The sequence below is a fragment of the Osmia lignaria genome, chromosome 13, assembly GCF_051020975.1.
Source record: "Osmia lignaria lignaria isolate PbOS001 chromosome 13, iyOsmLign1, whole genome shotgun sequence".
Lineage (NCBI taxonomy): Eukaryota > Metazoa > Arthropoda > Insecta > Hymenoptera > Megachilidae > Osmia > Osmia lignaria.
In genome coordinates, this window is record NC_135044.1 from 4,624,356 (window position 1) to 4,651,365 (window position 27,010).

Genomic DNA, 27,010 nt, shown 5'->3' on the forward strand with positions numbered 1-27,010 from the left:
TAACACGGTAGATTAATTAATTCTTCCTGACATTGGATTACGTAACGGGCTAATTGACGGCATTCGTTATTCATGAATGTTCTATTACGTCGATCGCGCGTCAAATAATATTTCCGATCAATTTGTCTTCCGTGTAAAGGTATCGTGAACTTTCACCCTTAATCTACCTCTTTGCAAAACATCTATCTTACACGCTAACTTTCCATTTTATATAACGTTGATTTTTTTTTTCTTTTTAAATTGACCGACAATGAGACTCAAAGTTTTCTTGCCAAATTCCTCACCAAAAGTCCAGCACGATCGGCCACGCTGTCCTTGTCGACCCCGGTGACATAAATTCCAAGACCATACTCGAGTCCACCTCTGATCATCAAGCCAAGAGATTGGCCAGGTTCGATGCAGAGTTCAACTTTCCTGGTCCTGGGCCCGTATCTCGAGTCCCGTGGTGGATAAAGAGGTGGCGGTGAAGCAGGACGACCTTGACGGTCCATCCAGCTGCAGGATTGCTGACGACCGGAAGTCGACCAGACCGGATGGCCTCCTCTGCAACGCGGATCCAACGCTGGACCCCGCACCGTCATACTTAACGTTCTGCACGATTTCAGCATCTGTAACAGAAAAAGTCGAATCGATCAGTTGTAATTAATCAGGGTGTTCGTTTAAAACGGCTTACCATAATTATACATTTTCTTTCACCAAGCGGATACACACAAGAGACTCGCGTTGCTGACGCGTTATTCAAAAGAGGCCATTGTACTTTATCGAACGTACGAGAGCGTGAAAGGGCTTTCGAGCGTTATTCAAAACCCGTAGCGGGTTCTGTTATGCAAAAGAACCGAAAGGACATGTGTCAGCAAGGAAGAGATTCCACGCTGGCAACTTTATAATAGATCGTTTATACACGTGTCTTGCCACGCCGCGGCGACTGAAAGAAATCATTGTCCGTGAAGGGTTTCCTTCGCGGCAACCTTGCCAAGCGAAATACCAATCCGGGCACAATCGACGTGTGCGAGATCAATGGAGGAACAAACGGTTTCTCTGCCTTCTTATTCGAGGACGAAATACTGAAATGAAAACGATCCGCTTCGACTATGATTTCTCTCGATCCTCGAGGACTTTGGATTAGGGCTGTTTTCAATTGGTTATACCTCGAAACCGTCTTTGTATTGGAAATTGATACAACGTTAATGATTCACGAGACCAATCCATTAGCAAAATATCTCCTCTCCCACGGATCCCTGTAACAAAAGCGAACACGAAGGAGGGTGAACAGCTGTTTCCCAAGGAGCAGGATTCAGCGATCGTTTCGGCAAGGATCGTCTGCTTGTTCACACACGTTCCAAGAAAATTGGCACGTGTAAGGTCAACAGGGAGCAGACAGTGCGTTCTGCGGTGACGCAACTCGGTAGCTAGGATATCGATCTCCTCGCTGTCCGTGACGTCACATCCTGCCTATCCTTGACCCGTCCCGGATAACGTCCTTAGGATTCCATGATTCCGGCCTGGGAAGATGCAATTTTCTCGTGTTTATACGAATGACGTGCTGGCGTCACTCTTCACAGAGCATTCTTCAAGAGTCCTTCGACGAACGGACTTGAATCCTTTCAAGCAGACTATACAAATTATATATGTGTACAACTTGTCTAACTTTCACAAAGGGACATTGTAACCCCGAAGATGACATTTGGAAATTTTGAAGCCAAGCGAGTTACAAGGGTTGCTATTCACAAGTTTATAGGTCACTTGGTAATTTCCTGGCCACTGTACATCCTCTAGGACAATTAAATAAATAATTCATGAGATCGAGGGGCACTGGACGGAATCATGCGGATCCGAACTTCCTTATCGCATCGCCTCGCACTATTTTCGTTCCACGATTTCGTTCGCGTGCACCTGGATACTTTTGACCCAACCCGAGGACGTCCCGTGAACCTTCCAAGTTTTCAACGAACCAGGAAGTCGTTTTGAACGTTACCATCAGCTCGGTCAGTCTCGTGATTCCACGCAATATTTCTCGATAGTTCTACCTCGTGGAAATAAACGACCTACCACTGGATATCCTAGGGGATGGGTTTCCGGAGGATGATCAAGTACGATGGCTATATAGGGGGTTGAAGACGATTGATTTTGACTTTGAGCGGTTGGTTCCAGAAAAATTTTCTTCCGATAGTATAAATCCTCGTTTTGAAATTCAGCAAAATAATGGATAGTATTCTCTCGTGTCTTTCACCCCTTTGTAAGGGTGAAAGTAAATGGTGGCTGTTTCAGATCGATTTATAGTTCGTGTCTACCGTACGATTGTAGAGCAGCATCCGTGGTAGGTTCGTGCATTATGTAGGGAAAATACATGAGAGGGCTCCGCCTGAGGGCGCCGAGACGCCTGGCGCCAGGACGACACGAACTGAGGGAAACACAGACATTCTAGAGAGAAAAAAAAAAGATCGGATCGTTGGATGGAAAGTGACAACGAGTTCTTACGTTTTTCAACCGTTTTTCGTAGACCCCGATTGGTATGCAATCAGAAGGGGATTCGTTAATTAAAGAAAATTGTAGGACAACCTTGACCCGTGTGACTCTGGAAATTGGAGGAGCCACTATACTTGAACGATTGCGATAGGTCGAATGGTTGACCCAGTTTGACAATCCACGGATTAAGTTTCCGGTGTACTCGTATCCGTTCGCGGGTAAGAGTGTCACCTACTCGTTATCGTAATCAAAACGAAGTTTCGTTGATTCAAGGTCCTCCTATTGAGCTCTAATTTCCTGACGAACTTGTACCTTTCATCGTTCGAACTTTCCTACTTTTCTGGCGCAAGGTTGTTGTTGAATTGAAAAATTCTGAAGCAGCCCTAATCCGAAGCATGTCCAATTCACGCTTCACCTTTCTCTTCACCTCCATTACTACAAAGCCGATCGAAACGTTGCGACATGGTTCGCAAACAGCACGGCTTACATCCGGAAATAGCGAATAAAGATCGGGGGCTCCATCCCTCGTCGGGAAAATTGAATTTCGATAATTCTGTGTAACCGGAGATCGCGATGTCAGTAGCAGCGGTTGTTATTTCCCGGGTGCTTGTCGATCCCGGCTCCAGTCTCCGTCTCGTCCGATATCGATCGAACATAAACGTTCGAACGAACCGAGCGGATTAAATTGCACGCTTCTCGTAAAGGGTAACCGGTGGCAGCAGCTCGTTATCTCGTAATGGCTTGTGGACGCGCTGGCAAGAAACGTCGAGACGCGTCGCGTCGCCTAACGAAAACTTTCGTCGGATTTATGAGCCGTTTTTCCACTGAATTCATTCCGGACGACGACGCGACGGTAAATTTAGGCCGACGAGAAACTTCCGAAGCGTATTTCGTGACGTAATGAACCTTTCGGAGTATTACGGTGCCGTTAAATGTAAGCAGTTTAACGTTCCTCTACCGCGTTCGCTCCGAGTCTCGTTTCGTCCGACGACTCGATTATGCGCTTGTTTATTTAGCCCGTTAATTGAAATATCAGATTCAAGACTGTTCCCGTGCGTCCTTTATGAAATCACGTGTCGTGGAAATGGAGAATGTTGTTTTTAAAAGGGGGTTGAAATGGGAATTATTTTGGAAGGTCTGAAACAATATCTACTCTCAATACCTTTGGAAATATTTCCAAATTTTTGTATTTAAAAATAATGAGAACTGTAAACGTTATTGTAGGAAACGAGAATGATCAATGAGCTTAACTAGAGTCTATTAGATGGATAGGCTTCAAGCCTTTAAAATAGATTTTACTGACAGAAGAAGCGAAGAAAACGACTCGTTTGTTTGAAAGTTCTAGCCAGTTTTCACCTAGCTATGCGCCTCTTCATCGAGCGAGTCTGAAACCTTGATGGCCCATTGTCGACGAGCTTTTGTCTCGAAACTCCCTAGCTACTATGAGAGTATGACGAGATACCGGATCCAGAGATACTCATCAGAAGCGTTTACATCAGAGATTAGTCGTGGCATGCTTCGAGCGACCCTACTTTTTCTATCCGGCCAGTCGATAGTCCCTCCATGTTCTCTTTACATTTCTTTTCTGCTCGACCGCAACGTCGAATTTCTAGTTCAGAAACATCGCGATTATTGAACGATACCACTGATATTCCGTCTACCAGAAGGATTTATAGCTAAAAAGTTCCTTCCTTTACAATCTCGTTTCACTGTCACGAGATATATTCAGAAAACTTTTTGCCTTCGTATTCTTAAAGAGGAACACAGGCAACTGCAATGCACGTAATTTAAACGATATTCAAAGTAATACACGGAATGAGTTAAGTTCGTTTATAAAACACGATAATACTATTAAAACTTCGACTATAACCAGTTTCGTGAACCACTATCCCCCTGCTCCCTGTTCCTCGTTTTTTTTTTCGTCATATCAGCAAGTTGCGCGAAAGTTAAATTAAACGAGGCCGAGGGTCTTATGAAATTTTCTATTTCTTTTAGTCGAAATCGCGACGAAGAATAGAAAAACATACAAGAGAAGGTAATGTACATAGCTTATAAGCGACGAGTGACTAGGAGTGCTTGGAATAATTGAGAAGAAAGATCAAAGATCGTATCTGACCTACTACGAAGTAAAGAGCACCCTTTGGCATCAATTGAAATCGACTTAAAGAAAACGAACTTCGAAACAAGCTGAAACCAGCATTATTGCATTTGTTACCACTTCCTAGATCCATTTTAAGCAGCGATCTACTTTCGCGTCGATTTTAAAAATAAACATTCAAGTGAATCTCGAAACAATAGGGTGGTTAATGATCTCTATAGAAGAAAGCGGTAAGCGATGACCCTTGATAAGTTTTTGATCGATAGGGTAACCTTTAAGGGAGCTCGTAAATATAGGGTGACTTCGACCGATTGGTTACCAATGAGTTGGATGATTTGATGTTGATTTTTAATTGCGATCAGGCACGTGGCCAGGAGCTCGTGTTTAGGGAAACGTTCCAAAATCGAAGATAGACAGTGAAGCAGGGGGTGAGTGGAACTTTGATTTTTATCAGAATTCGATTTCTCTCGCTCAAATGTCTGAATATTTTCGATACGGTAAAAATAGCCTTGTCTAATATTGCGAGTATTAAAAGATTAAAATTTAGAATTAAAAAATTTGGAAATTCTTCAATTTGGAAAAATATTAATTATACAAATAGTAATTCTTTTTTTTATAGTACCCTCTTTATCTGTCATGTATCATTTTGACAAGAGCGATTACCGAGTAATATAACGAGTAAAGTATTGACAATCGAGATATGAAAGATAGAAACTCACTTTGAGGGCCTCTTCGTGGGTCACCGCCCGGAAGGGTGTGCCGTTTACCTCCAAGATGGTGTCTCCTGGCCTGAGTCCAGCACGCTCGGCCACCGAACCTTCCTCCACCCTCGAAATGTAGACACCCACCCCTGAGAACAATTCACAGACTTTCCATCAGGCCGGAAGCTGCCTGACGACTGGTCCACGAGCGGTGCTGGCTAAAATCTTCTACCCAGGACGCGCCTTTTCGAACTTTTCATTTTATCGATACTCTTTAACCCTTCTTCAATTAACGATAATAGAATCTTGCTTACAAAGATACTTGCATCACCCTCGATCGAAAAATGACCACGATTATGACTAAGTATTATTTAAAATTCCAGAATCAAAGGGTTAATTACTTCTGTAATCTAAAATCGTAGAGTTATTACGAACTCCATAAAATATTTCAAGTGTGAAAGATTTTGCTTTTTGTACATTTTTTAATTCAGGTTGCATAGATAGCCATAATCCTCACAGCAGAAAACATGAATCGCTTTTCGAGACCTCATAAATCGTGGCCAGAAAATCGATCTATTAGAATGCAAGAGGGTGGTCGCGAACGTGACTAGGTAAAACTTCAATATTTTGTTTTAATGGAACTAGTTATTCGTTTGTTCGATGGAAACGCCATGAGTAGAAATCATCAGGGCTTCGTGTTTATCAAATGAAATACAGAGTGGTGTGAAAGTGACGAAGGGTTTTAAACATTTTTCAATTGAAATAAGAAATCTCCAAGATGTACTGCAGATTTTTCACAGCCCTTCGTGACTTTCGCGCCACCCTTACGGAAGGGAGCGGCGAATAAGAGACGCAAAACGGAAACGGAAACAAACGGGAGGAGCAGTGAAGATTTGCGAAGGCAGAACAGTGTTTTAAGATCATACCCCGGTGTGTGTTATCTGGGTATTTATCGCGTACACTCTGTGACAAAGAGCATGCAAACAGATTTTTCTGCGGAAATAAAAAGAATTAAAATTGACGCGTTATAGTTCAAGATAAAATTACTTAATTTCCTGATTTAAACGATCCTGTGTTTTTCTTTCTGAAACAAGGTAATTTATCTCCGCAGAAAAATGGCAATGTGAAAAATGCAATAATGTTAACGATTGGACGGGTGACATTATTTGAGCCCGTGCGGCGAGAAAATGTGACATTAATCAGATGTACACCGTGTACAATTAATTTCTTGCCTAACATTTTCTTACAAAAATTTGTACTTTGCTCGAGTTAATTATGATTTCGTATGGTTCGATGAATTTTCGCGGACGTCCATCTTGCCTGAACGGTGCGAACTTTTTAAGAAATAATTTTGAAATACTTTCGAGCCACTTTTAAATTGCTTTGAGCGAAAAAGAACGATCGCTCGAACGCGGACGTAAAGAATACGGCTCGAGCTCGTTAGGGAAAAGTAATTAAGCAACAATTCTAATTGCAAGCAACGGTAAATCCCGGCTGATTATCTCCATCGCTTGCGTACCTTCCAATGCATTATACATTATACAAATTAGGTCTGACTTAACAACGATTCAACGTTTACCCTACCTTTTGTACCGTTTCAATTGAATAGCGTGCAACACGTGTTAATTAGATTCGTTAAGAGCGCATTTCAAATCTCTGTTCATCGCTACAATACATCCCGTATCAATCAAATCCGGATCAATACCTGTGTAATCCTTATTTATTCGTTCGAAAAAATTAAGCATTGAACTGTGAAATAAATAAATGAATCATTTGTAAAATAAAAGCACAGAATGACGGTATTAAAACAGGTAATGAAATTTGAATTTGTTATTCATGAAGGTCGTGTATAATCGATAATTGCTAAAGAAAAAAGAGCTCGTGGACAAGATGGACGTTGAAAAGGGGGTACAGAACGTTTAGTTAAGACCACCCCTGGGGAATTTCGTCCTGACGGTAATTGATCTGCTTTCTCGTCGATAGCCTAGTTAGGAGCAGGGATTAATCTGGCTAATAAAATAGATAAGGGGAACAATGAGCTCGTTATACGAGACTTCCATTCCCACGATTTAGTTAAATAAATTTTCAGATTATTTAGAAATTTCCACCTTGAATATCGATACCCCTGTTAAATTCTACTTTGATTTTTTACCTAATGCTGAAAATGAGTGTAATATTATAATAATAATAAAATCAGAATCGTGTTTCCCTTTTCAATTTTCATGCTCTCCTTGACGTCATTAAAATTCATATTTCCGTTTGTTGCCCGCCTTGGGTGCAATGAAAATTTCTTTGTATATGTGTGCAAAGAGATACACCGCGCGTGTAACGTGTGTATATGGTTTCTTCTATAAATTCATAAACTATGCGCATATGCATCATACACTGTCATGCAACGAAATGCCGGCGTGCTAAGCCTAGAGGAATTCTCGGTTGCTATAATTACGAGATTCTGACGAGGAATCGTCGGAAGAACGGAGCAGCGAGAGAAAGGATCGTCTTTTATGAAAATTCCTTGCGAATTTTTCTGGAAAAAAGAAAAATATCAAAGAGTCTTCTTTTATCGTTTGAAACGAAATCGCGTGGAAATTTTTGCTGTAACAGCGCATCCCTTTGACACGATGGAAGGTACAATGAAACGATAAATATTTCTTGCAATTTTTTCTCTCCTTTTTTTTTTCAAAAGACTTTGTCTTGAAAGATTCATCGATGCTTCAGGACCAATCGCGACGAGAGGAACTTCAGAAACACGTTTCCAGGTTAATCTCTCCTTATCACGGCAAAACGTACGTCGGTCCATCGAGAAAGAACTCTCGAGAGCAATAGCGAAAAAAGAGTAAAGGAACACTTGTTCATTTCGAAACGGGGACAATCGAAACTGTTTCCCGATCTCGGGAGGTCAGTCTGGCCACCTGTTCCTACTTTTAGCAGCCGCAGCACAGTCGACGATCGAACTTCGTTTCACGAGACTCGATTTATCGTCCTTTGTAAAAGAAAAAAAGAGGAAAAAAGGAAAATCACTGACAGTCGAGCGAGTCGAGGCTCGATTATCTGGAAAATGTTTCAAAAGCCGGGAAAATTCGGTTCGAACCCACCGTACATGAACTGGAAGAATGGGATAATTGACATAGAAGAGAAAATGTTGAAAATATGAAATTTCTTCAACCCTTTAAACCCCATTAACAAATATTTCAACCCTTTAATCATGAAACGATGTCAATTGAAAATATTATTCCAACGAAGACGTGTTTTCCGAAACGACAAAAGAAAAACGTTTTTCGTTTATGTGAAAAGGAAAACCTTTCGAGACGATTAGGTTCCTTTCTCTCGCGTTGCTTGCCCTCTAGCCCCAAGCCCGGCCGATCTGCGCATAACACTCTCATGCGACATCGATCGTTACTGAATGTGTGCACGTGTGTGTCGTACATGAGGATAGTCAAAAATCAGCCGAAGATTGGAATGGTCATGGAAATTTCGACGATACATCAATGCACGTTTTTCCATTTGAAATATTCCACTTGATATTTTATTTCAGGTTTCCTCTGCGCGAATTTAGGAGGCAAAGTCGTTTTACATCGAACGACAATTGTTAAAGATCGTGAATGGAAGTTTTAATAAATAAAAAAAAAAAAAAATAATAAAAAAAACCAGATAAGAATCATTTTCGTTCAAAATTTTCCTAGTCATTCTTTCAATCTTTCAGCGAGTTTTCCGCTTTGTGTATATGCAAATGTTCCTTCTCTTTCTCTCCTGCTTTCTTTCATTCTGTTTCCTCTTTCGTTCTCTTTGTTTTTTCCTTACATTCTGTCTGCCTTTCGGTTCGTATGGTTGATGAGTTACCTGACTGCGCTTCTGGTACAGCGAAACAGAAAACAAGAAAGACACACCGCCAGTTGGCTTATTTCGATTTCGTCCAGCTAGAAACGACGCCAAGGTTCCGTGGATGTTTTCTTTGAAAACATTAACGATCGATCGTTCGAGCGCGTCCTACTTTTTTCCCTTTCGCACAGGAATATTAACAAAGTAACGGTAGGAAATAATCAGGAACGACAAAATTGTACGTGTAGAAATTGCGAAACGAATTAATTTTCGGATACCCAGACGTCGTTTCAAGCTGTTGACTTCCCCGCAGGATCCACGGATAAACTTATGTTCACGACGAGTTTCCACGATTCGAGCGGAAAGGTTTCACGCTCGAGATCTCGACGAGGACGAAGCGTGAAGCGATCGTTTACGGTGCGTGTGCGCTGCGCCGTGATCAAGCGTGAAGTTTATGAGACTCGAAACCGTGAAACCGGACCTCGAGGATGTCGCTCGATCTTCAGGATGCTCTATCTTCGCATCCGTCGACACATGGATCCTGAACGGGGAGCATTTCTAATTTATCTTTGGCCGATTTGCAAGAAACTTCTCTGGGAAATCGTGAAACTTCAAATTTATCGAATGCTTATCACAATTATTTCTTTCCTATTTTTAATTTTAATCTTACTCCTCAATATATTTTAAATTACCCTCGATTTATTTAATTTCACCGAACAGGCTGATACGTACATGCTTAAAGACTACTTTGAGACTGTAATGGCGAGAAGCGTCCGGCTTTCAGCTCGTCTTTTTACAGTCCTCGCGTGCACCCGTTTGTATAACGAACGATACGATTCCCCGAACTGATTACACCAATTACACGTCCGGTTAATCCGTTTTGCCGGCCACGGGATAAAAAAAAATCCGCCACGGTTGCCGGCAATTAGGCACGCGTCATTAAACCCTCGCCATCCTATCGCGGCTCAATTAGCAGCCATCGCTAATTACCCGGTCAAACTGTCCCCATTGTAAATACACCAAGGCCACGAGTTCGCGCCTACCCTCCGCGTCCGCCCTTTCACGGTTTTTGCTAATCACCGATAGAAATCCCGCGGTCCGCGCTACGCTGAATTTAATTGCGAGCCTCGATAATGTAATTTGCTCGTAATTATCGGGTACAGATGCTGATTAACAGCTTCGAGTGATTTGCACGTTTAAGATAATTCTCGGGCTCCTTGGGAATTTCTTTCAACGAGACATCGAGTCCTGTTAAGGAAATAAGGGGAAAGAAGAAATTTATAGAAATGTATTTCCCAGAGAAATTCGAGCCAGGCCAAAGGAACGTCGACGAGGAATAGAAAAATCATTTTCTTTCAATTATTTTCCTTTCCATCGTTGAGCTAACGGTCGATCAGCGAAAGGAACGTTGAATTTTTCCGTAAAGAGAACAACAAGATGGGAGAAAATCGAGGCGAGAACGCGAACAGAATTCTTTCATCCGTCGTTGAAGACCGTGGCTGGAATGGAAAGTGATGCTTAATGATCGGAAATATGTTTTCTCCCGCGTTTCACTGCCTTCCGGGTTCCAGTCCTCGCGACGTGATTGCCATCGAATCGAATTGAAATCGAACCAAAATCGTTCGTACAAATTCACGCGGGATACTCGATAACTTTCATTCGCAAAAATTCAAAGAAAGTGAATTTAGATTCTTAGCTGCATGAAAATTTGGCGCGTGAGTCGAATCTCTTTAACGAGCGTCTGAGTATGATGGCATCGTGAAAGACGCCGATGGTTGTTTAAAATTCGCCTTCGATGGCGAAAAGTTCGCCGAGAGGACGATAACAGTGGAAGTGAATAACACGTGGCAGCTGTGCTGAAGCACAGGAAGCACAGGGTGTCGTCGGTGACACGAGGCTATTGCCAACGAAAGATGGGTGTGAACCTGGCTAGAAAGAAGATTCTCAGTGGGCGTCGTCACGCAAAGACGTCGATCGTGGTCGTAAGAACTGCATAAAACTATCATTTAAAAGCACATATAATAAAAATTAAAAAAAAAAAAAATATACATCTATAATGAAAATTCTTAGCTAATTAAATATTGCAAAATACTTTAAATTTTACTGAAACTTCTTTAAGGACACAGGATAAAAATTATTTTCTGATTAGAAAATAAATAAAAGAAATAATCTACGTCTAATAGCAAAGATAGAGAAATCGATTCTATTCGAATTTGATAGCCTATCGATCACGATCGACGATGTTTGAGTATCGCGCCAGGTGATCGGCAATGAACGGCAATAAACGGCAATGAAAGTCAGAGTTTTCGGAAGATACCTCGATCTTGAGGCGCGAAGTACGGCGACGGGGGAAGCCTGAAGGTACTTCGGATCTCACCTGCGTCCTTGCCACCCTTTACGCAGATCCCAAAGCCATGGTGAGAGTCCGGCGGATCTCTCGTCATGGTGATTGTCCTTACGGTGAGCTCTTGCAGACTGAGCGGCTGAGAGCTAGGCGATGTAGGCGGATTCGAACTATTCGACTGGGATTGCTGGGATTGTTGTTGCTGTTGTTGTTGCTGCGACGTCGACGAAGGTGTGCTCCTCACCGCAGCGACGCTAGCCGGAGACGACGCCGGCGTCCTTCTGTCCCCTTGTCGACGCTCCGACACCCCGTTACCGAACAGCCTGCCATGCAATTCGTTTACTTTTCCCTCCAAGTTTCGTTATGTAAAAATTCATGTCTCTACGCTGACATTAATTAGCGAAGTGTCTAATGACTTTACGAGCACGGGTACGCCGTTACATCGCTTTTCATGAAACAAATAAATAAATAAATAAATCATACCTGAGCACTTGTTCCGGTGAAATTGCACCGGAACCGCCGCTGGTATGCCCTCTGTGCCTGTAAGGGGTGGTGTGCGAGGAATGATGATGAGGGGCGCTCGGTGGCCTCTCGACGATCGTGTAACTCGTACCCGGAGGACTGTAATATCCCCTGTGTTGACCGCCATGATGCCTGCTGGTCGGTTCTAAATCCTCGGCTTCGTAACAACCCCCGGTACCGCTTCTCAGGAAGTGTGTGCCGCTTCGCAGGAAGTGCGACCCGCTACCGCCACCCCACTGCAACTCCTGCAATTCCGACCCGTAATCCTCGGTGCTGCTGGCCATGCCTCTGGGATCCGTTTTGTCAGACCTGGAAAATAAACGGTACGCGTCGTCAGCGTGATATCTCCTCGAGATCTTCAAGATTCAAGGAAGGTGTCGGTGTCGTACGTCACCGACCCACGTAGCACGTAAAATTTATCATCCGGATGTAAACAGTTGATATCGAATAAATAAAAGTAATATTAGCGTCAACGATGTAAGTGATACGCGTGTTTAAAGAGGTAAACTTGAATCGGTTTTAGTAAAAGACGACGAGCGGAGGAACTCGTCGTGGGCGTGTAAAATCGTTGAGCTATGGGCGGATTTGCATGAGGCGTAAACGGGCAACTTTCAAATTTCTTCCGGCGATAATAGCCGCTTTCCTGGCGGGATTATGACATCGGCACACCAGGGAAAATCGCCTCGTTCACGGCGATCGCGTGGAGATGTTATCAGAGACAGCCGGTCGTCGAGATAAGGGAGTTTCCCTCGCGCTGAATTTCATTATTTCGCTTTGCTTGTCCGTTTACACGAATCGATAAGTCCCACGGTCGTTGTTGATCATCGTGGAAGGTTTATAGGAAAGGAATATCGATCCTTCGTAAGTTTCCATCGATTTCGTTTCTCTATACTTTCCCTTACCACCGTGCTGATTTTAATTTTTGATATATGATAAAATTACAGTGTCATTGAAAATGTAATATTTTTACAACGATACTGTTCTATTTTTAAGACTATATTGAAAGGCAATACGATGCAGTTTATTAAACTCCCTCGCCAAGGCAACTTTTCAAATTATGAAAATACAATTAGCGTACACCGTGCGAAGGAAAGTTAATAATTAAACCGGTTCGATATTAGAGAACGGGGCACGACCTAAATTTCGGAGATAGGAAAGCGTCGATCTAGAATCTCGTAAATTAGTCCGGAATCACGGTCCTTGGAGACTTTGATATTCACCCTCTGTGTGTATCGCTCAACAGTCTAAGCTCAAGTAAACCATATCCCACGTAATGCATCGCTTTACATAATAATACCGTAGTATATTACTAATTATCCTTTCCTCGGATCAATTGCTCGAAACCAAAATAGCATCGACAAGCTCTGGTTTATCGTTACACGTTAATATCTGCCGGGGTGTTTCCGTTTTGCCCGAACGGAAACACCGACACCTGCCACTCGTTTCGAATTCCTGCCATCCTGAAACAAAGCCAAGCAACGAAACGAGCAATAAGCATAAAACGCGAGCGTCGAAGGAATTTCGCTTTGTCAGGCGGTAAATAATCGCGTGCTGGTGGATCAGCGAAATCGAGCAGCCAACTCGAACCGAGCAACGTGGAATATTAATCTCGGAAGGAGACAGAGAAGAGGGATGGATGGATGATGGTTGCAACTCGACTCGATTTTCTAGAACAACCACGGCATTACCAAGCGCGGTAAGGTTCTAATAGCGTTAGGAAGCCTCCTGTTACCGCCGGAAGAAATTTCGGAGTCATCCGGTTCGCGGTAAATGCATACTATGCAAACCTGACGCGGTGCTTCGTTGAGCATCGATCGACGCTGTTTAATTCATACGCGACGCCGCGATCGATCCGCGACCTCGACTTTAAACGAACATCTTCCTTCTTTACCCCTCTAATGGTGATCTACGTTACTTGATCTCACGAAGAAATTATCGTAGGTACTATAGAAACTTGTTCGTCGGGCTTTCATACCCTACGGATATACACAAGGATCAGTCCGGAGAGTCGGCGACGCACGGTACTTAGGCTATCCGTAGTAGAGCTCACGATTGCAGCTCTTGTTTCGCCAAATACCCTTTTAACGCGATTAAATCGAAAATAGCGCGATTATCTCGGAGCAATCGTGGTGGTTACCCCTTCTGTTCTTAGCGGGAGACTATAGAGAAGTATAGTAGCCGCGTTAGAGTAGTCGGAGTGATGAGAATCGGTGGAAAGAGAGCTGCTGAATGAAGCTGGCTTCAGGGGGTGTTCCTGCAGTATTGATCGCCCCACCCTCACACTACGGGACACATAGCATCCCTTCTCCACCACCACCCACTCCATCGCCTACTGTAACTTTATCTCTTTCTCTTCTACCCTCGACCTTCTCTTCCCTTCTACCCTTCCACCCTCTCCCCCTCACATTCTAACACACTTTACCTCATCTTCTTCTTTACCCACTTCTAACACTTTCTCTCTCTTTTTAACGCGTTACCAGCTAAAGGCCAATGACGAAATACATTTATATTTTCTATTTACCCTCTTGGTACATTAACAAATCAAACTACCCTTTTACCTGACGTCATTTATTTTTCCTTCATATGTTTTCTCCTTCCGTCTCATTGTCAGTCAAATTTGTCCTCAGTTTCTCTGTCTCGTACAGTCACTAGGAAGTTTCAGCGACAACTTCCAACACGACCAACCCCCTCTCCCCTCAGCCGCCCTTCGTTCAGTGTCAAGGTTGGGTCAGGCTGACTCTTGGACGAGCCCGAGCCGACTTGATCGTTGATTCTCCACTGGAATAATCGAACGTGGTACGCGTATTTGGGAAATTGCTCGGTTTCCTGGCTATTCGGGCCAAAAGGGGTGGTTGTGGTCGGAGCACAGTTGCAGCTGGTGCGAACTCATGGGACGGAAGTCGAGCAATGTTGCGGTCGACGATTCGGTATTCGATTATTGTCGGTTTTCGTTAGACCCGATCGATCCTCTGGGACGCCTACGTTTCCAGCCTTTCCGGATGGTAATTAAACGAATATACGTCGATCTGTCGCAAAAAGTAATCCCGTACTATGTTTGTGAAAGTTTCTCTAAGTGATCGTCTTCAAAGCGGTTCCCTTACAAATGGTTTCCTCGCTTTTCAAAAGCAAAAGATGAAACTCTTTCTCTTTTAAAGCGAAGAAAAATGTATATTTAACAAACGAACAGACGTAGCGAATAACAAGAATTTATCGCTAGAATATACCGTTACAACTTTTTTGCAATTAAGAATTTTCCATTAAGCGTTCCGTATTTCATTGTTTTCCTTGATTTCTTGGTTGCAACAGCGATGTTGCAGAAATCTTAATAGAGAATTTTTAATGAACCTTTCTTCGTTAACGAACGAGAACGGGTCGGAAAGAGGAAAGTGAAACGTTTCGAAGCGCGCGTTTCCTGCTGCAAATTATCTTACAGGATTACGCGGCACGCCACCAATCGCTCTTATGAAACGAGCCACGGAAACGAGGCGAACGACTATCGACTAGCATCGACGAGAATCGAACGAGCACCGGTGAATTTTCGCGCATCAATTAACGATTACCTTCTGTCGGCATGGTGACTCTATCGAACGCTTACTACCCTTTTCTAAATATATCCACACTTCTTCTTCTTCTTCTTCGTTCACCCGGTACACACGACTAGAGTAATCTTTAACGATAAATACGCGTCCATCGATCATCGGATTCTCTTTATTAACGAGACTATTTAATGAATGAATTCATTGGAATTTATCTTTCGTGTTTCTTCTTGGATATGAATAGTCAAGGGATAACGAGTGCCCAGGGAGAAACACGTGATACGATGCGCCAGGTAACTTCGAAAACTTATGAAGACGAATGTACTCGTCGTAATTAGGTGGTCGTAAATCACCCCCCCTTCCTTTGCTCGGTAAAACAATCTTCAATTAAAAACGTAACAGAAGTTCTCAGCTCGTTAATTTGACAAACGAGGAACGAAACGAAAATGATTTCACGGCTAGAGCGTGAGGCTGATTTCGTGCAAGCTGATAACTCGATGGCACCGGGAATTCATTAATTTCCCAGCAGGCCAAATTATCCTGGTATTACATTAGCTTTCTTAATGAAGTTTTAATTTCGTAATCTCTCGGTTAGTTCTAAGCGGTGAGAAATTTCAGTCAGACAACGGGAGACTACTTGATAAGAAAAGCCAAGATGACCCGATATCACCTTGAATCTACCATTTTCCTCGGCTGAAACGTAGAACGGTAACGAGTGATCGGTTAACAGATTAAAAAAAGAACAATCGTAAAGAAGGTGGCGAGAAGATAAAAGGAGAAGAGGGTCAAGTCGTGGGGCCAGGCAGTAAAGCCGCGCAAAGAGCGTCGTAAAACGTGGAAAGCATTTCGAGCGACAGTCGAGCATCCCGTTGCTGTTCGTGTTATAGTAGGCGAGTTTTCCACGGTATCGGTAATAGAACGGGCCTTGGTCGAAGCAACACGCTGCGGCGACTGCAGTAGCGATATTTCACCAAGCCCCACGGAAATGGGCATGCCTGACCTCAGTGCACTCAGCTGCACCGGCAAGAACGCTATGTACGCGGAGAACGTGTGGCTCAGGTGTCTCGTAAGCCTCCGCTCCAAGACGAATAAAGCTGCCGTTTGTAAATATTGAACGAGGCCCAACTACATCGGATCTCGTTGCTCTTCCTTTTCTAAACACTATTAACCCGGCATACGTTCGCTGGATACAACACACGACCAGGGTCGAGTCTTTATTTATTAAACATTTCTACGTAATTGAACGATCCACCCTAAGCTTACTAATAAGAGGAATTATAATTCATGTTAAATTTCATTATTATTAAAGACTCGACAAAGAAATCCGTCTCCTTGGCCCTCTTTTTTTCACGCTTCTTTTCTCTTCCTTTTTCTTTCTCTTTTCACCTGTCCACGCGCACGATTCGTGCTGACGTGACTACGGAATTACCGCCGCATTGCGTGGCGATATGCATATGCAGAAAAGTGCACGCAACGTGTTGCGGCTACGAGAATGAGCGCGTGCAATGCGGGAAAGTGACGCGAATAAATAAATCGGTTTTAAATATCATCATTTGACAAATGATTCACGATGTACGAATTTCCGATCGTGTCTGATTATAACAGAAATTTCGAAACGAATATCCGCGAAACAGAGGAAATAAAACCTATCGAATGGTAGGTTTCGAGCGAACGATCGAATTCAATTTCCGGTCCCGGTTAGCGTGACCGATTCGCGCATCCTAGGGGTGTGTTAGCGTGTACTTGGATCAATGAGACAGTGTTCGAAACGTTCAGCCAACGTTTATCTATCCACCGTCTGTCGCTGCTGACTTTTTCTATCGATCGAACACACGCAAGATTAATAAACATTGAAAATGAAAAAAAAAAAAATGAATGAATAAACGGTGGAAATGTTTGCAGGATGAAAAGGTATGCTTTAAAACGACATTAAATAACCTAATGGATTAGGTAGATCGAACAGATACGTACCGAAAGAAATTACCCGATATTATCGTAAATTATGACCAACTACGTTCACCGAGAAAGAAACCTGCTATTTTTCTTCTGTTTTTCTTCTACATTTTATACAGATGCAAAAGGATCTTTGTTCGAGATCGTGGTACAGCCTGTTGCATGGACGCTGATGCCAGATAGGGTTAGTTTTACGCTCTCCTTTTTTCCTCTGTTTGCCCTCTTTTCGATCATCCAGCCCATTCCGCGATGCTTCTGATTTATTTCGAAAGCAGCCGCATTTTTGTTAATTTTTAAAGCTGCCCGCTTTAGATAGATCTCTTCCGCGGGGGTGCTTTCGAACGCGACGCTGACGTTTCGGAATACACGTGCACCGGTTCACCGGGAGAATTTGGGTTAAGGTTGCGGCAAGATAGCTAGTCGGTCTTTTCACTGTCTCGGGCGAAGATCGATGAGTAAACGTTTACCGAGAGAAATGAAACGTTGGGAATTTCAATATTTTTCGCTAAGCGAAAGGTAAAATATTTTTTACCTTTCACGGCGAAAAATATTGTACGCGAACTTACGAACGGTTCTGATAATTGTCTCTTCTTGTTATTCGTCACGGAATGTGTCAGCTGAGCCGCTATCGCGCGAAGAGCAACGGAGCGATAAGTTTCCAGTGGAACGGACAAAGGTCGAGCGCAAAACAACCCTTAATCGAGTAAAGTTTATTCGCACGAATCGAAAGATTGTACCGCAACAGAGGAGAAGAAGGAAGAATAAAAATATAATCAACCTTTCGTTAGTTTTTCGACCGTCTTTTTCCTGACCTTTTCGTTGCTCGCGATCTTAGCCCACCGTAGATTGACACATTTGGTTCAAACGTCTAGCTCTCAGGCTCTGTCAGAGATTTGGGTTAAGAGATTGCGAATGAAATATTTAGGCTCATTTCTAGACGATCATCGAGAACGCTTGAACGTTCGATAGTTAATCAAAAGCGAAATTATAAAAATATCCAACAACGAGAAAACGGTAAACCGTGCAATTTCACAATTCATCCGTTCCCTTTTTTTTCCCCTGAGAAATACATTGAAAGAACAACAGCGACGTGGATAGCGATTTCAAAGAGTGCCGTCGGAGAGAAATGAAAAACACGACGGTGTTCGAAGTGCGAGCAGCATGAAAAATAGGCGAATCGAACAATAGTTCGGTCGTAGTTGGCTCGCTAACTGGACGTATCAGGCGCTATTCACGCGAGGACACAACGTGTACCAGCAGTTCACGATATTCCAGCTAGAAAACCATTACGAGGTAACGAATGACCGGCCGTGTTTCTATGAAAGCGACGAACCTTCAGCGTGAACGCGCTCCCTTCAAATGAATTTTTCCTGTTACGTAAATGATAAAAGCGAAATAAAAGATTAGGAAAATGTGATACGAAAAGTGAAATCAGTCTCGAAATAGATTAAATTCATCGAAACCATTTCACTCTCTGTGGGGAGTGGCAAAAAAATCTTTTCCGCTGGCAAAAAAATCATCCCCGAAAGAGGAAGAACCCTCAACACTGGTCATCGTGAATTCCCTAGCTGTTTCGAGAGTCGTCCAACAATTTCACGGACGTCGCACCCGCTCGGTCTGGCCATAAATCACCGCGAAATCATAGGGGTTGAAACGGATTCCAGGCTGGCGGACGCCGAATCGCGGCGAAAGCACTCTTACGGATGCAAATGGGTTAACGTTGCGGTTTGTAACCCGAGTGGTTGCTTGTATACAACCAGTTTCATGGTAAAAGTTCAATACCTTAGGGTAGCTTTCATAATCATTCTAAAAATCTGAAGATGTTTCAATAAAGAATATCAACAGCGAGTTAATTATTTAACCATAATTTTAGTGATCATAGGGGTGTGAAATCCTTGTCATTTATCAAATTATTGATTTTTTCTTATGAAACAGCCTGTATCCGGATAGAAAAAGAGGGAGGCAGTGCTATTAGTTATTAAAGTGTTCACCCCCCACTTCGGTTTTTCCCACGAAGGGGTGCTCACGCACCACGTCACAGGGATCGATCCTCGGCCACGAGGTCGAGGGTTGGAAAGTGTTACGAGAGGAGAAAGGAGAGGCAGCCTAGTCTTCTACATAGCGAAGGAAACGAACCGATTCAAAGTCCCAAAGCCGAGGCGAATCGCGTCGCTTATTAGCCCCGGGGGCAGCCCGAGGTTAGATGTCGAAAAAAAAAAAAAAAAATAATAAAAAGGAAAAATTCCTCGCGTTGCATCTAGTCGAGAAGGGGAGTGAAAGGTCGTCGGGCCACGAAACGAGAAAATGAGAAAGGACGATGTTGGAACACTATTTTTTTTCTTTTCGAGAAAATCCTACCCGACGACGGTAACAATGGAATTCTTAGGTTTTCTGATAATGAGGCACGAGGGTGAGAAAATGAAGAACGAGAGAGGGTGAGGCGTCTATTGTTGAATAGAGAATCGAAAGACGAAAATGAGTGTTACAGAGGGGGGTTAGTCTCGCGACGTTTTCTTTATTAACACGTTGAATGCCACAAAATGGTCATCTTTTCTACGAAATAATAACCCTTTAGCACCGTGCAGTAATTGCAAATTGAAAAATTCACGAACATGGTTAATTTTTCAATTTAAACTGCCTGCATGACGTCTCGCGTGAGTGGTACAATATTAATGCGACTTGGAATTCTTTTTATTTTCTCTTTTCTTCATTACCTTATAATATCGTGACACAGCTTACAATCGAAATTTAAATATTTTAATTTAGTTCTAATAGGAATTCACATGCCCAACGAATAATTAGCTTTGATAGACTTAATTGTTTAGAAAATCAAAATTCGAAATTTTCTTTTCCTTTTCTATTGTTTCAGTTACTTGTTGATTCAGGAAACGAATAAAGAAAAGGAGAGTGTAATGAGATTGACTCTAGCGGACAATCACCTCGGGGAAATTGAACAAAAACGGTGAATTTTAATGAAGTAAACAGGAGCAGGAGGCTTAATTAAGAAAAAGAAACAGACTCGATTCCGTCTGATCGCAAATCTTCCCGTTTCAAAGCGACGAATCGACTCTCCAGAGATAGCAATTAGTACTTGCTTCACAGCAAATCAACTCTGGATATTCTACGCTTTCAACTGGTTTCTAACTGTCTAAAACCAGCTAATAGAATAAAGTAATTAGAGAAAGTGAAAAATAATTAGAGTTGCCTCTAATGATTATCGGATGAAGCTCGATAAAGTCCACCGATTGCTCTAAATTGATTTCCGACCGATTTTAATGAATAAAGTAAGATAATTTGGAGAAGATTTTTAAAACATACAAATTTTTCATTCCAACCCTATGGATTAACCTCAGGATAACACTTAACCAAAGAAAATTTAACATCTATTAATCTTGAAAACTTTGACGGCTTGACTAACGTATTCGTGACTTTAGTACATGAATTTTTACATTATTATTCCTTGCTATATTTATATGTGTCGTGTACGGGTTACATTTTGAAAAGTGCTCGTTTCACAGTGCACAACATGGAAGTTGGCAAACATATGTAATTCTTTCAAATTAAATAAATAGTTTCTTGCAACTACCATTTCACCTGCGTATCGTGCTTGGATTCTCGCAACCCCCGTATACCGTACAAGGGTTGAACAGAAATTTTTCCATCCGGAAATCAATATTTACCCGCACCTTTAATCGGAGAAATTAATCGACGAACCGAATCGATACGGGGACGTTTGATTTGTAAAACGATGAACACGTGTAGGCTTTTGAGAAGAAAAGAATTCATGTCCTCGAGGAAAAGAAAAACAGAACGATTCAACGAGAGAAGGTAGGCTACTTGGCTACCGTGACACCAATTAAGCCTTGAAATATTGTGCACGCCGCGGTTACACGAGCATGCAAACACACCCCTAACCCAATTTACCTGGGAGAAAGATTTCGTAAACGATAATGCTTCAAATCGAGCGAGACCCTCTTAATTTCTACTTGTTCGAGTAGTTAGCCTTTTGTACTCGTAACCATTGTTTCACCATATCCGATCTCTCGTATATTTTCTTCTTTTTTACCCTAACAATACGTGTTCATTTACACCGGCTAATATCGTGGTGACAATATATACTTATTGTTAGAGGGTGGTTGTGCAAACGATACTATATCCTCTGTTCCTTATTTTTTTATTCTAATGTAGAGAGGTAGCTAGCAATAGTGTTCTGTGAATTTAGCAAAATAAGAATTGGAAATCTAAATATTTCAAAATCCAAATTCGAATATTCTGAAATTCAAATTCAAAGTTTAAAAAATTCGATTTTCCAAGAGAATTGGCACCCTGTGACTTTTGAACGAAGATGTACATATCATCGGCGCCATAATGGTAGAGAAACGTTACAATGTCCCTTGAAGACGCCTCGGGGGCAATCGTTTCGATCTCGATGCTAAACCGATAGTCGTTATAAAAATCCCTGTTAATAAATTGCAATGGCGGGTTGCGATTTACGAGTACAAAGTATCACTTTGACGGCGTAACGCGACGTCGTAAAACGTCCAGGACACCAGCTTCGTTCGATGCCGGCCATCATGAATACGTAATCGCGAAGGCGATCAACGTCCAAAGCAATTTCGAGTAATTTTTATCGGTCGTCTCTGTTCGCGTTTGTGGGAAATCGTGTCGTGCCGAGAAGTTCCGAGAGAATTCATAGCAGACGCCTCCAAACAAAGTCCGAAAATCCTGTTCTCCACTCGCTGCCAGACCAATTTGCAATGTAAATCGAGCAGGACGTGAATCCTCTTATTTACATGTTCGTCCCGTCGAATGAATAATTCGAAATTGACCCGTTCAGACCGGGAAAAGACGAGGCTACGTTCCGCCTGCTGTTTAACGACGATAATAGACGGATAATATTGTCTCAACCTACCCCACCTCGGACGATGCCTAGCCGTTTCCCACCCCATCTCTTAAAATACAAGCAATTTCACCGGTACTCGAGTACTAGGATTTAGTTAATTAATAATCTAGAGTTTGAAGAAAAGATAGATCAAAGATGAACGAACTTTCGTGAAATAGGCGAAAAGAAAAAGTAAATTGAAAATTCGATACGATTGAAAAACGTTCGGTCTATTCCAGGAATGTTTCACCTTTTCGTCTGTACATGGGTTAGAAATTGATAAGCTATCGACGTAATACATTCATTTCACGGAAACAATTGTAACAAGTATATAATCAAAAAACGTTCTGACTATTCTAGGAATCTTCCACCTTTTTCCTTTGCGTCAGAAATTGATATATTATCCATACAACGCATCCATTATACACTTTCACCATTCCATGTTTATCGATTGCTTATACACTAGTTAAAACAGCTTTGTTACGTTTCTATAGAAAAAATTAGACGTTAAACGTTCGCGGTTCCCTATGTGTCGTAATATACCTTAGTACCCTCGACCCTTATCCGGTCAAGGTGAGTCTAGCGAGCTGGCAGAGCATAATTTCTTTTTCTTTAAATTTTGCAAATTTATTCTAAAAATAAATTATACCCTGCTCTTCGTAAATAGACTAATCGGATCAGGGTGAAGCGCGTCCCTGGATAATTTAAGCCAGCGAATACTACTTCTCTAAAATTTCATGAAAAATTCTTCGACCACTTCGGATCAGAAATCCACCCACCGGAAGCTTCCATTAACTCGGCCTCGGGGCCGCTTTTTCCATAGACCAATCGAACTCGAAATATTCGAGCGATATCTTCGCTAACCCAGAAATTCTGCAATCCAGATCGACAGGAGAGCCGATATTTCGCCTGGCGAACGGATAATCGCGACCAAAAACGTAGCTCCGTCGATCGACATATCTGTCGAACGCCGGAACATCGAAGGCCTTAATTAACGCGGTCGAGTTTTCCTTGGGGGTGGGATGGAAAAAAAAGGGCAGGTTTATCGCGTCGGGTTATTTTCGTAATCGAATTCTCGTTAACTCGTCGCGGTACAGGGTCGTTAAAGAAATGAAATATATATTCGAAATGTAGAAAGTTTTCGAAGGGCGCCGGGAAAGTAATGAAAAACCAGCCGGGAAACAAATGAAGGTGAAAAGGAAACGGCAAAAGGCATAATGGTCCTCGTCAACGAGTGAAGTGGAAAGAAGAATCACAATAGTAGCCCCGATACGAAACCAGCGGCAGGTTAAAAATAAAAACCAGACGAAGCTTGAAACATGGTCGTAGGAGAAAAGATAAGAGTGGAACGAGGCTGAAGGTGGCAAGGATAGGGAAATAAGAGGGAAATGCGGTAGATGGACACGTGAAATGTGAAAAAAGAAAGAAACGAAACAAGGGAATGTTGGCCACTTGACTTCGGCCCGAGTAACTCGTGACCAAAGCGGAACTGGCCTAGACGAGGACAAAGAGCAGGGAAATAGCGAAACTCGAGGATCGAATAAGAAACGTACTCTCTAATTATGAAATTCGTTGATCAATAGGGGTAATTTTTTAAGGAAATTTTTCTTGACAGAACGTCGTTTTGGAGTTTTTCCATTATACTTATCGAACACTTGTAGATTTATGTACATCGATAAAGTACATCCTTCGTTGACGAAAACAGTATCCGGTTTATAAATATTTCCATAAGAGTTGAGGGCTATCGATTTCACCGAGGAACCTGATGAAATTTATTTATTCTTTGCATTTTTAGAGACCCAAAGTGTTTGCAATGAAATTTTTTGCGAGACGAGTAAATTTTCAATGGTGATACCCGAAAGATATTAAAAGAGAGACTTTTCTTTTCAAAGGTGAATCATTCAGTGTCCAGAGATGGCTAAAATCCATCTTTATGGATTTTCAGAAAATTCTCAGTACCCAATCCATCGAAGTGACCTATCAAAGAGTCCCTTTGAGGGCTTAAAATCCCCCATCGATTCTACAAAGTAACTGAAAAGAGGACATTGTGAAAAATCCAAGAAACCACAAAGCACTGAAAAGCTATCCAAAATCCTACAAAGTCGCCTATCCAAGTAACATCCGGAGGTCTTAGAACTTCACCGAGAAACAGACATTTAAAAAAGTGCTCTATCCAACTGATACCCAAAGGATTTAATAATCCATCAAAAACAGGAGCTTATAAAAACAGTTGGTAACACCAATGAAACGTGTGAAATTCAACAAAATACCTTGAGAAACAATCCAAAGAAGTACCTTATCAAAGTGTATAAAACGGATTCAGTAGCTCGCAAAGAAACCCATAGAAACACTCGAATCTCCACTAAACTGGAAAGCAACTCTGGGCAAGAACTATCCGAGCCAAGGAAACATGTCTGTGAATCAGTCTTTTGTAAATTTCAGTCGCGGGAAGCTCAGCCATGTCGCGCCACCGCGTCGAGCGCGCTCCGTCCGCGTTAACCTGTGTCCCAGGTGGTAGCTAGTACTCTGTCCTTTTATCGAGCACTAATGATCCAAGCGAACTGGGTGTACGCGTAAGGAATGGAGGAGGAACTGTCGGGACTCACGTTATTCATCTCGCAGTCGATTCAGGGACATGCTCACATGCGGCTGTCCGATGGTAGCACGGTCGTTGCACCGTCGGGCCTCGTTGCGACAGCGAGGACAACCGTGACAGCGAGGTCGGGAACGAGGACGACGAAGGCGAAGACGATCGACCGCGGCGATGCCGATGCGGGAGAAACAAGGCGCGTAACGACACGGAATGGCGAGCACTCGGTGCGATCGCGAAGCACACGCGGGCGACGAGCATCGCCCCAGCTCGGCACCAAGCTCACGACTGCCTCTCTCGATCACCTAGCTTCCCTAGCTGGGGGTTGCTTCGACTCGGGTTCACCGGTTCAATCGGGGGCTAGGGGGTGGTTGAAGAGCTGCCGGGGATGTACCGTCACCCGAACAACGCTGCCGTCTATCGGTTATTCAGGGAAATAGAGGGACAAAGAGGGCGTTACTGGGAGATAGGAAAAAGGGGTTGCGAGTGTGGTCTCTAAGGGTGGTGATCAAGGCTCCCTTTACTCGCATTACTTATCCGTGTCCTTTGATTGCAAAGATAGAAGGATCCTCCCCTAAAATCTAAGGCAACTGATGAGACCATTAACCATGTTACACCCAAGTGTACTTCTCCACCTCTGATTATCTACCTTTACTCTGCTTAATGTAAATGCGGCTTTGTAATCAATAGAATTTTGAAAATATCGAAAATCCTAATAAAACCGATAGAACAAAGGAGGAATATACCCAATGACGTCACAAAGCTATCGCTTTACACCGCGTGTGGGTAGAGACCGATGTATATACATCGGATCAATTACGTTTCTATCGGTATGCGCGTTCAAATTCCACGAGTTCTCCGTTTCTGACGTAAGCACGACCTTGAACCAGTTTCAAGGCAAGATATCGGTCACGCGTGGCCACCATCGCGGTTTCCTCGAGGAAGCTCACCCTTATCGCATCGATCGTGACGCGAAGAAAAGGGGGGTAGAGATCCAACCCCTAACTGAATGATCGCGGATCGTTCGTTAGGAAGTTAGTTGTAACCCCCACGTTTAACACGAAAGACCTGGTGCACCTACCTTCGCTGAAAGGAATCAACAGGTTCGCGTGCCGGATGCGCTGCCACACCGGAAGTCATCAACGAGGCCGTAAGGCTAGCTTCCTAGATCGCAACGTAACGATCTCTCATCATCCTCTGGGCTGGTAAACGTTAATCCTGACCGATGGTTATGGGCGATGACAAGAAGGATTCATGCGGGATTTCTGGGCCTTTTGATGGGTAAAAAAAAGATGATTAGTATTTGGTGACTGGTCAGGGATAGTGCTGGTTAAATAAGTAAATGGATTATAATTAAAAAGTTATTGGTAAAAAGGTAAGAGTACTTTGAATGGTATTCAAGTATTTCGAAAAATCCTGTAATACCGGAAAATAATGACAGGATGTTCCTGGGACGAAAGAAATCTGATTAAAATTGTAGGCCATCTATTCTCACTTTTATCGACTCGCAATTACACGTAAGTTGCGCGTATTTCAGCTAAGAATTGACGCGTACACGAACAGATACATCTAGTTAGAGACGTTTCAGGGGGATTAAGGGTCGATAGAGGTAAGTACAAAATTGCCTAAGCTAAACGGATGCGTCGAGGTGCCGAACTCGAACGAGCGAATACGAAGGAAACCTCGCCGAGTTTGGATCCTCCAAATTAATGTTTCTGTGCTCTGTATCTTTTTTTTTTTCTCTTGTTCTAGTACAAATGCATGCAGGCCCTTGTAAAAATATATCAACGTTCGCACACGTTCTGACCACGTGTGCCTAGCTTCGACATCGGTACGAGTATTTCGTTTCTAACGTGCACAGGCTCGATTTCGGTTTTTTCGTTTCAAGTTCAAAGCCGAAATGAGAGATTCCAATGTTATATCACAGAATTTGAATTTCTCTGTTCCGCGCATCGTTTTCGCGGATGCACAGCTAGAAAAATGAATCACGGAATGGACGATTTTTCGTTATTTTCTTTTCGCTATCCTTTTGCTCTTTGCAACATAGAAGAAAGGTAATTGACAATTTTAATTGGGGTCCACTTGGTCCTCGCGGTTCG

The 27,010-nt window shown here is 42.7% G+C and overlaps 1 protein-coding gene across 9 annotated transcripts in view; it reads right to left on the bottom strand.

Annotated features, from left to right (window-relative positions):
• The window catches only part of dysc (whirlin protein dyschronic), a 48,470-nt gene extending 21,555 nt beyond the window's left edge, over window positions 1–26,915 (bottom strand). For 5 of the 9 annotated variants that reach the window (XR_013063264.1, XM_076691608.1, XM_076691607.1 and 2 more), the window contains exons 1-6: window positions 25,993–26,915; window positions 11,912–12,259; window positions 11,402–11,751; window positions 9,106–9,117; window positions 5,284–5,414; window positions 285–608 (exon numbers count right to left, since the gene is read on the bottom strand). Coding sequence is in view for 8 of the 9 variants with exons in the window: in XM_076691608.1 (XP_076547723.1) it covers window positions 285–608; window positions 5,284–5,414; window positions 9,106–9,117; window positions 11,402–11,751; window positions 11,912–12,259; window positions 25,993–26,051 (1,224 nt within the window). In the remaining variant the exon portion in view is untranslated. The other 4 variants (XM_034319542.2, XM_076691605.1, XM_034319543.2 and 1 more) reach the window with 4 other exon arrangements.
• Window positions 26,916–27,010: the final 95 nt, after the last annotated feature.